Here is an 11,257-nt window from a genome sequence, read left to right as displayed (position 1 = left end):
CACTTCCATGCTAAACATGTTTAGCACTTTATCTATGTACATGGACTAAGACAGACCAAGCAGCCTCCTTGATCTTCTCCTTGAAAATACTTTTTGAAATGATTCTTGGACTAGTTCACTTCTCCTCTTTGTTTTTTACAGCTTTTATAAGCTTGTGCGACACACTCATCTTCTCAAGCTGTCCCTTTCTCTCTTAAGCTCAAAAGGATGAGGAAAGTTGTTTTTCATCCATTCCAATGGTGATGGAAGTCGTACCAGAAGAGAATAGGGGTGGTGGTTGGTTCGTACTTCTAATAGCTTTTTCTTTTTGGAGAGAGAATATGCTTCCCTACTCTCTTGGACCTTTAGCGCGTGTGGGTGTCGTTATTGCCTGCGCCTTGCATGGAAAATTCATAGGGATTCGTCTCTCTCTTCCTTTGTCTTTTTACTGCTTTTCTTTTCTTTAGAGTGGCTCTTTGATTTTTGTGTGTCCTTGCTCCGTTTGTTGTAGCTTCTCTTGTGTTTAATAAAACAACACAATCAGTTAAGGTTCGACCGGAAGAAAGGAAAGTGGATGATGTTGCAGCATATTTGCAAAAAGTAATACTATAACATAATATTTCAGGGCACAAAAATAAATTTTTTCACCAAACGTCTTTCTTAACAATTTAGATAGATCTCTTGTGGAGATTTATCAAATATGAAAATATATCATCTCATATGTTATTTAACATAAACATATTATATAAGAATCTTAACAATATAAAAGTAAATCAATAATGATGATTTTATAATTATTTATCTCAAATATTTTTTTATCCGTTCTCTTATCACCATTAATTCACTTTTAGAGTTTTTTATTTTTTATTTTTTTTGGTAAATGTAATCACAAATCTCACTAGATAAAGAAGCAGTCCAACATCTATTGAAGGAAGCATGGGGTTTCAAAAACAACACAAGGCCAGTAGAGCCCATTCAAGAAAGTTGACCGCTTAAAACAAAGCTCATAAAGGCATAGTCGTACAATGGAATTATAAGGGTGAGTGTTAAAAAAGAAGAATGGAGACAATGATCATATTGCCACTTATTAGGCAAAAATTTACCTTATTGCCATGTCTGAATTTTTTTTTGCCAAAATGCCACATCACAATCTCGCTGGTCTGACAAACGGGAATGGATTGGACACGTGTAAGCGTCTGAATGGTGAACTATTCTCGCTGGACTGCCCAGCTAGAATGACAGAATGTTGACACGTGGCAAAAGTACAGGCATTCTCTGGGTGTCTGTACTTTTGCCACGTGTCAGCATTCTGTCATTCTAGCTGGGCAGTCCAGCGATAATGGTTGACCATTCAGACACTGACACGTGTCCAGTCCATTCCCACTTGTCAGACTAGCGAGATTGTGATGTGGCATTTTGACAAAAAAAATTTCAAGTGTGGCAATCAAGTAACTTTTTATTAAAGGGGTGGCAATATGGTTAATATCCCAGAAGAATGTAAGGGTTAAGACGGGAAAACTCCTGCCGTTTTTGACCATTCCGCCGCTTTACACCACAACCCCTTTCGGACGTAATAGGAGCTGTAATGTCATTTTGGCTCTCTACTCTTCCGGTAACTTGAATAATCACAAGCATTTTTTTATACCTTTTTGGTGAACATATACTTGAGGTTTCATAACTAGTAGCTATCTATAACATTTCACTACATTTATCGTAGATGGCAAATTTTCTGACTCGCTGAACCATTTTTTATTGCTTTTGCTTTAGCTTTCGCGCCTTATTTCTACACTAATTGACACTTGCTGCGTGAGTTTCAGTTAAGTGGCTGATGGTTTTATTGGATTAATCTGCTTTGAGCCTAAAAATTTCTAGGAAGGCAAAATTCTTTCTATTTAATTTTTTACACAATAGTATATTCGTAAGTGGAAGTTTCTAATTAAGTTGGAATAACATTCATCCTAATTTTCTTTATCTTTTGTTATTATTTAAATTGTTTTCCAATAAATTAAGCATGAGAATTCAGGAGTTCTCGAACATCCTACCGGGGACGTTCCTCCATTTGGGTTATCCTTTCACTGTCATTGTATGTTCTTATATTAAAATTATACGTGACCTTATTATAAAAAAAAATTATATCTATTTCTGTAATAGATAGGATTCTACTGAAATTTTGAATATTTATAAAGAAACAGATAGAAATTCCCCATTCCCTTTCCACATCCATCTCGTCTTCCTAAGCGTGTCTAAGTGTCTTATCTCTACGCACGTCTAACCTCCTAAAATTTTTCATATGAACAAGGCCTCATCATTCTGTTCTTGATGTCCTTGTTCTGAAAGCATCACCTAAGTTCTTAGGTATGAAATACTTCTTTCATGTCAGTCAATCGTATTAGTTTTCATTCAAATGCTACCTCTCAGAAATAATCTCTATTACCATAATGTGTAGGCAAATCGAATATCATTTATGGTAAGTTTACAAGTGTAACGCTCAAATTCAGATGTCAGAAAGGGAGAGAGAAGAAATAGAGGGAGAGAGTGAGATCGAGAAGACAGAGAGAGAAATGAACCAAATTCTGCTTGCATTCAACTAACGATCATATAGTGCCCTATTCCCATTGGCCACGTATTTAATTACAAAGCACAGAAACTAAAAGAGTCTCTCAATTAACAATGCAACAATAGAAATTATTTAAAGCCTAATAACGTTTTTAACTGGTCTCATACTCCTTTAGATAGTTGGGTTGTCTGCGCTTCCGTTTGGTGTTCTCTTCCGAGTCTTGAGTTCGACTCTCAACGAGAGCACCAAATGTAACGCTCAAATTCAGATCTCAGAAAGGGAGAGAGAAGAAATAGAGGGAGAGAGTGAGATCGGGAAGAGAGAGAGAGAGAATAGAGAGAGAAATGAACCAAATTCTACTTGTATTCAACTAACTGCTAAGTCATCGTATAGTGCCTATTCTCATTGGGCCACCTATTTAATTACAAAGCACAGAAACTAAAAGAGTCTTTCAATTAACAATGCAACAATAGAAATTATTTAAAGCCTAATAACGTTTTTAACTGGTCTCATACTCCTTTAGATAGCTGGGCTATCTGCGCTTCCGTTTGGTGTTCTCTTCCGAGTCTTGAGTTCGACTCTCAACAAGAGCACCAAATGTAACGCTCAAATTCAGATCTCAGAAAGGGAGAGAGAAGAAATAGAGGGAGAGAGTGATATCGGGAAGAGAGAGAGAGAGAGAATAGAGAGAGAAATGAACCAAATTCTGCTTGCATTCAACTAACTGCTAAGTCATCGTATAGTGCCCTATTCCCATTGGGCCACCTATTTAATTACAAAGCACATAAACTAAAAGAGTCTTTCAATTAACAATGCAACATTAGAAATTATTTAAAGCCCAATAACGTTTTTAACTGTTCTCGTACTCCTTTAGATAGCTAGGTTGTCTGCGCTTCCGTTTGGTGTTCTCTTTCGAGTCTTGAAGTGGGCCTGATCCTTCACATGGGCCCATTACAACAATATAGCCGTAAGAGAGACATAATATAAAATTTTTGATTGACCTTCACTTAATAGCTTTAAATTTTTAGCTGAAATAGTTTTTTATATTGTATTAGAGTCTTCTGAGGATACGAAATCACGAATTCGATCCTTACGGTCCTTATTTTTTAGTAGAATTAAGTTAGCACAAGTTAAAACTAAATAAAGCAGGTTTGCACAATATTCACGCTTTAAGGATAAGAGACTTTTGTGTAAGGAGATGTGGTAGAGAAATATAATATAAATATAATATAAAAAACAATTGATTGGGTCATCACTTATTAGCTTAAATTTTTGGATTGAAATGATTCTTTACAATAACAAATAAAGAATTAATAATTTTTTATTATAATTTGTTTAAATATTGGTGCAGTAAATAAAGGGTAATGCTTTTGCCTTATTGCAGGAAATGCATTACCTCCTGTCATAGATTTTTTTAAATTTGAGCCATGAATTTTTTCTTTTCTTCATGTGGGCCCTTGAGAATGTCTCCCCAGGAAAGCCACTTGTATCCAACGACATAAAATTAGACAACCCCATAAATAAAATGCCTGTGTCTAATATCAGGAATGTGCAGTTTTAATTGATGGGATTGAACGCACTGATATTGAAGATTTTCAAAGTACATGCAATTCTATGTAACTGCTAAGATGAAGCCAAGCACATAACAACATATTTTTACGTTTACAGTGGCTAGCATGCTTTACACAGAAAATGGGACCTCCCTGCATATATGCATACTCTGCTCTTTTCAAATTTAGTTTTGCCACTTTGTGCAAATTAATAGAGTTCAAACAAATCACCCATGTGAGCTCTTGGTCGCTTATGCCTAATATTTGGGACCACTTACATGTGCCAACTTGCAGCGAATCTCACACATTTTTCTGTCTTGTGAATCTGAATTTGGTAACACAGCTTTTCTCATAATCACTATGCTTCTGCTTGTGACATAGTCATTTCCTTAAGCATTTCAACTGGGTTATAAGCATAAGGTTTCTCCTTTCCCTCCAAAATGCGAATACTGAACTAAGAAAGCATATGAAGACACATAAATTTAATGGAATTACATACATAATATGCCAATTGGGAAAAGTGAAAAATTCTGATATTTTTTTACAATGACTATAGTTGCATCAGGTTAAGATATGGCAGGTTAGCATAGAGAATCACTCATAACGATGGAAATAATAAAAAATACAACATAACAAATAGGCTTTTTATTACTAATTGAATGACAACATAGCAAATACAAAAATTTTGCAAGTCTAGTAGAGCTCAAAAGTACAACATGCTATAATCTATTAATGATTATCATATATATCATCTATGACAAACGCATCTGTAGTGGTATGGGCTATTAATTGGGTCATTTCCTTCTACAGGAACCTGCTCAGCTCTGCACTTATATTTACAGCCTCTACATTCATTGTAAGTGCAAGTTGGTGCTGTGGAACCAATCATCAGTCTCCTAGAATTCCTTATTGTCCATGCCTCATTGCTATCCTGATATTACCACATATTTACTGCATAAATTTATGTGCAGAGGGAAAATAGAGAAAGCAATTCAAGTAGATAATCTATGTATTTGGCTAACCTTCAAACTCAGTTCCCTTTGGGGTTGGGAGGATTGAGATACCAATCCTTCTGTTTCATTTCCTGCACCATTAGAATGATAAGTTTAGGATACATAGAAAATACATTCTTCAGCAACCAATGGTAGTAAAATTCATAGACACAAAGAAACTGAGCCTGGATAAGCCCTCTACAAAGTTGAATGCCAAAATACACAAACATGGTAGAAAACTGAGAAAAAGTGATTATGTTATGAAACTTGGGAATAGTCTACATGAAGAAAACCATTAATAGAATCTCTGGGATGACATATAATTGAAAGTAAATTTTAGTATAATAAGAAGAAACGAAAAGGGTGGGGGAATGAATGGAAGAAAGCATGGTAAGAACCAGGGGATAATTCATTGGAACTCATAAGAAAGTATGACATGACTATGACCTTGTATAACTTTAGCTGCAAGAATTAAGGTCAAGAGTAGCAAGAGTACTTTTGGAAGTTTGGGGTAGCCCATTCTCCCCTTTCGGTGTTGTAATGACTTTGAAGGGGATATGAGTATTGATGGTGAATATATTTAAGAGATAAATACGAGTTTGTAGAAAGATAAAGATGGAAAGGGAAAGAGAGAGAGATAATGGAGTTGTGGTGACCATAAGAGATAGACTGGCTAAATCTGCACTGGGACAGAGGAACATGATCAAGAGGTACAGAATGCTGGCTAACTAAATTCTAGACCCAACTTGAATTACTAGAGTGCCCATTTCCTAGTTAACCTGGCTAGAGTGAAGATAGTGATTGATTTGATATTGTGCTTGGGTAAAAGGGAAGTTTCACTGAAAAGAATCGTTTGGAATGGCCATAGATATGTAAAGACATGTCAACCACCAAAAAGAGCATCCATTCCCTTTTTTGGATGTGCCTTTCAGACTCTAAAGAAAGATCTTGAATAAATGTAAAAAATCATATTGGCTTCAATTCTTTCAAAGTATCATTTAATGCAGTCAATAGCAGCGTGAGTTAAATGTTGTCATTATTTTAAACTTTAAAATATCAATGTCCAATTCTCAATAAACCAACACACATTTATTAACTTAAAATATTTGCTTAGGAAATGGTGGTTCTGAACTTCGTGTTGTTATCTTTTTTCTGTACTAGTTATCAGAAAAATTGAAATTTTTTTAAGTATTTACTATTTATAGTAAAAAAGCCACAATGAAGAGTTACATTAAGGCCAAATACTTCTTGTGGACCCAAAAATTTCCCAAATAAAACACTGGCAAAAAAGACCCTTCTCAGTTTAATAGAACAAGATTCAACTCATTCTCACGACCTCTTTCACCCTAGACTGAGACCATAATTTGTCTTTCTAAATAGCTTCTTTAATCTCACCACATTCTTCTTGTTCATCTGACTCGAGCTTTTAGTAAGCATGTTGCATCATGCCTCTTCACCAGAATCAATAGCCAACAAGATTACAAGAACCTAATATTATCATTTCAAGATCAACCACCACTTTGTAATGGACCTTAATCAGAATTTCTATGAAGATAAAAGTAGGAAAATTATTACCAATTGGAGCCAAATCCAAATTTGAGTTCTAACCAATCCACATATTTCCAAACATCTTAAATTAAAATACTTAATGTCGTGTTGTTGGCTTGTTGCATTGAATTAGGAAATTTGAGAAAAAAACCCAGATAATCTCAAGTCAAATTAAAACATTTTGTCGTTACCTTTATCTTTTTTCTTTTTTGGAGACACTTTTTTTATCTTCTAATCATTAGCAAATGAAAATTACTGAAAATAGACATCTCTAACTTTGTAAAGACATTAGTTTGCAGATATCAAAATATGATTTCCAGATGAATTTTTGTCAAAATTCCCAAGTTCGCCATTTCGCAAGCAATTTTTTTTGGTCTTTGGGGCTGTGCTCCCCATCCCATTAAGAACTTCCATTGCTTGGATCATTGATATACCCAAGTTACCTATGTTAGCCACTTCGTGTCCTTTTTTACTGGTTTAATGGATTTTAAAATTTCATTTGGTTGGAGGGATACATTATTGTCCTTATTTTTACTATTTTTGTTGGTCCGGATGAACTCAAAAGAGGGTGAATTTAGTTTATTGAAAATTTTAGAATTTTAAAAAACATATAACTGCGATAAAATAAAGAGTAAATGAATGAAGTGACACAGTTATTTTAACGTGGGAAAAACTCAAATTGGAGGAAAAAAACCTATGACCCCAATTTGGATACCTCTGTCCAATTGGGAGACAAATTCACTATCGATTAATTCAAAGTACAAGGATAAACCATGTTCTACCCTTATACAATAATTAACCCAAAACCTTACCCTAGGTTCCTAAGATTCTCATGGAGTCTAATCAAACTCTCTGAAGCCAAATGGCTCCTGTCACTATTCACAACGAATAAATATCAACTTATTTCTAAGCCACGACCTTTTACAAGGTCAAGAAGAACGAAGTCTAATCAAAGACTCTCCGAAGCCAAATGACTCCCGTAAAATGTAACAGCTCGTTGTACACTGGTATTGTTAGCATTGATTATGATATTAAGCGCAGTTACAATCACATCAGTTCATTTATAAAAATGAGAGTAAACTTTTTTCCTTTTCATTACGCGAGCATTTAAAACAATAATAAAACGTAATGAGTAAAAGCTGTGATCATAACTGAAATCTAAACGTGAAATAATTATAAATGATGTCTAACTATCATATAATGCTTCTCTCAAGTCACTAAGGGGTTCCCATAAACCTACTTAGCATAATTCTCACTTTTACGGTTTTCACGTATCTAAGCAAGGTTCAGTATTCTGTACATTACGAGAGATCTGCATGCTATGAACCTCCCATCTTTTAGAATGTTATTCTAGACTTAATTATCTTTCCAACAAGCTATCAGAAGCTCCTTAAAGTTCTCGTTTGCTTTGGTTATTACCGTTTGAAGTTGGACAAGCAAAGCTGTCAGCCAACCTCAAACTACACCACCAATTTCTCTCAAATTTTTATACAGTAAATTACACACCTCAAGCTTCAATTTGAGATATCATGGGCCTAATTTGACCAAGAATTGATGGATAAATAATTTTCCCAAAATATGGTACCCGACAGCCCCTGCAACAGGGCATTTTGGACAGTCCATATTCAAACATATCTACAGGTCTGCGTACAAATCCAATGGATACCAAATTTTGATACAATATATTTGACTTCACAAACTTCAAAATTTTGTATGGAACGTCTCTATTGGACCTCTGTGGAGGTAGATATGCTCTCCCAAAGTTAACCTAAAATCTGCCATTTTATAGAAAATTCGACGGCATCTCTTTTGTTTATTCAACCTATCCCACTTTATCAAAAGTGTGTTATTATCCTCAAATGGTACCTAATAGACAAGGGTGGCACTCAAGGACCAGCAATGCCTTGGTGCTCTTACAACCCATTACAATTTACATCGAATTGCTCACTTTACATTTCATTTCTTACATTATAAAACTTCAACCATTTCAATCACTTTGTTCCATTTGCATGCATTCTTTAAAAATAGATATAATCATAACTTAAAATAGACCTATTGCCCTTTCGTCATACATCATGCTTCAAGATTACACAAGGTCCAATAATTACAATTTACATTTCTCCAATGAAACATAATACAAATAAATTCCCCAAGATACGATGAAATAAACCTCAAAATAAAACAAGGTACTTTATCAACTAAACTTAGACAAAATATGGCATGAACAAATATGACAATATGCATAATCCTAAATCAACATACAATGTTCATGCCCTAAGTCTAGCCTATGCCACAATGGCCTCAAAATGCAAAAGTGCACAAGTCTCAAATGCTCATCCTATGAGCCTCTTGCCCACAGCTCCAGTCTCACTACTAATGCCTGAAATAAATGCTCCAACACGGGGTGAAATATACGAATATATCTCAGTAACCCAGAGATTCTGAAGATTACTCCGCCCAATGGCTCACTCAGATGTAAATCAACAATATACTACAACAACAAAAGAGGGATAAAGCAAGGGATTTAGTGAAGTAGGGATGCATATGGAGTAAAAATACGATAAAGCTGGAATGGTCAATGCCAAAGCCACGCAACATCTGGCCTATTGGCCTCGGCATATAGCCTACGGGTTCTCATCCAAGGAAGTATTCCCAGAACATCAACCAAGGCATCCTCCATCCATATACACCTGAGACATTCCTAGAGTGCTCCTCAACGGATGACACCCCATGACCCCAGGTCAACTGGAACTCCCTCATGGAGACCTATCCAGTGGAATTTCGTAACGCCCAAAGGCAACAGTCTACTGGCTAGAGACACGGTACATCCTATGTACCCACTATATATACATATATGCATGAACATGTTGTAATACATTATTAACATACACCTCCAACCACTACCCCCAAGGGTCATGGCAGAGCACACATGGAGACTAACTCCAGTACCAAGGGATTTCCTGATGGAAGCTCCCTCTCTAGATAGCTCCAAAGCAAAATACCTCCGAGCTTGGTCCAATAAGAAATGCCTACACATAGGTCATTCCCATTTCAATTAAAACCACATAACCACATCAACTTGGTTACTCAAGCATTCATGAATTTTTACATAGACACTTACCACAATTCCTTTGGTTAAGGACCAAAGGCAACCCACCAAGCTCACCGTTCCAAGTTCACGTCTGTAGGAGACCACCTACAATGATCACACAAGGATCATCAATACCATGGTGCAACCAATCAAAATACAAAGCACCACAAGCCCACCCACTCATGCATAGGTTCGGCCAAATGGCCTATAAATACCAAACCATGTTCTTAATTTTATTTTAAGGTTCAACTAGCTTCCTAAGCTTACCACAACACCAATTTATGTCCTCAATTTCATTCAATTACCATTCAACACCATTTTTCCCAATTATCCTCCTTTAGGCCAATTTCTACACTTAGGCATCTCCATTGGTTCCACTTCCAATTCACATACATCAAACCAACATACAACCTATTTAAACTTAGCTCCAAGCGTCAAAATACCAATTGCATGAATTTTACATCATCCAACCCCTCACATGGCCGAATTCAAGGAGCATGCATACCAAAGGATTTCTAATTCATTTCAACACTTCCAAACATCATACAATCCTATAATTAACTCATACAAACACTCCATAACTCAATTACACAATCCTACAATCATGCCATTTCACAAAAGTCTTGAAATTCCATAACAATTTTGCCTAAGTTACCAAACATTTTCTCAATAATTTTTATGAGCTCAATCATTATAAAACACCATTCTAAGACATATTTATCTAATACACATTTTCAATTTGAGGTCCCCTACCATATCAATCACACACCACATGCTCTAAGTTTTCAAAATTTGATCTCAACAATTAATCCACAATAGGTGGTGAAACTTACCACAAATCAATGCTTAAGCCTCCAATGAATATCCTCCAAGCAACCAATCAAGCAAACAACCACTAATGTCTCCACTTTCCTCGACAATTCGCAACTTTCTTGGAGAAATATCTCACTCCACAATGCTCCTACACCGAAAATGAATTAGGGGTTTTGTTCTAGGGAGAAAACCAAGCAGCTTTGGCTTTGGAACCGTTCAATTTCGTTGAGTGTAGCTTCAGTTATTAATTTCTTAAGTTTTAACTCTTTTCTTCAATAGTGGAGGAGGGGGGCTGCATTTTTGGGCTGATCAACGGACGAAGATGGTGTTTTAAAATGAATTTGGACATGTGCTCGTTTAGTCACTTAAGTGGGAGTGGGTCCCACAAGTACCACCTCACTTAAATTCACCATTAATCTTTCATTAGTTCATGAACTATCCATTAAATCCAAAATTTAATATTCATCAAAATCCTTTAATTGTCTTTGGACAAATGGATCCGGAGTTTTTCGGTTGTTCGGTGAATTCACAGTTTTAAGCTGTTATGCGTGTTGTGGACATGCTTCCCCAAAAACCCTAGTTTCAATCAGTTTTCACCAGAAATCATAATTCCTAGTCCTATGTGTCATTTATAACTTATTTCTAAACCTAGAGCTCAAAATTCATTTGGCACGCTTTTCGGTGAAATCGTACCACAATATTTTTACCCGGTAAAAACATTATTCAT

General features: G+C 35.7%; 1 protein-coding gene across 2 annotated transcripts; it reads right to left on the bottom strand.

Moving 5' to 3' along the window:
- Nucleotides 1–4,691: 4,691 nt before the first annotated feature.
- Nucleotides 4,692–5,752, bottom strand: LOC133301245 (EPIDERMAL PATTERNING FACTOR-like protein 9). 2 transcript variants are annotated; one of them, XM_061500863.1, is made up of 3 exons: nt 5,575–5,752; nt 5,109–5,170; nt 4,692–5,017 (listed from the first exon to the last, which is right to left on the bottom strand). In XM_061500863.1, the coding sequence occupies exons 1-3, from the start codon at nt 5,735–5,737 to the stop codon at nt 4,835–4,837; spliced, it is 408 nt and encodes a 135-aa protein (XP_061356847.1). In that variant the 5' UTR covers nt 5,738–5,752; the 3' UTR covers nt 4,692–4,834. The 2 variants fall into 2 exon arrangements, with proteins under 2 accessions (XP_061356847.1, XP_061356848.1); XM_061500864.1 differs by having other exon boundaries at nt 4,696–5,017; nt 5,526–5,734.
- Between the last annotated feature and the right edge of the window lie 5,505 nt (nt 5,753–11,257).

This window comes from Gastrolobium bilobum, unplaced genomic scaffold, assembly GCF_033153095.1.
Source record: "Gastrolobium bilobum isolate Gb01-03AN ecotype WA unplaced genomic scaffold, APGP_CSIRO_Gbil_v1 utg10255, whole genome shotgun sequence".
In the NCBI taxonomy this organism is placed as follows: Eukaryota; Viridiplantae; Streptophyta; class Magnoliopsida; order Fabales; family Fabaceae; genus Gastrolobium; species Gastrolobium bilobum.
Note: the sequence above shows the minus strand (reverse complement) of the source record. Positions and strands in the feature narration are given on the sequence as shown.

Bases quoted from the DNA above. Each gene is read 5' to 3' on its own strand.
- LOC133301245 (XM_061500863.1), bottom strand. From the start codon at position 5,737: ATGGTCACCACAACTCCATTATCTCTCTCTCTTTCCCTTTCCATCTTT. The intron at 5,171-5,574 runs GTACTCTTGCTA...CTAATGGTGCAG, and splicing joins GCTACCCCAAACTTCCAAAA to GAAATGAAACAGAAGGATTG. The intron at 5,018-5,108 runs GTTAGCCAAATA...TGGTAATATCAG, and splicing joins AAAGGGAACTGAGTTTGAAG to GATAGCAATGAGGCATGGAC.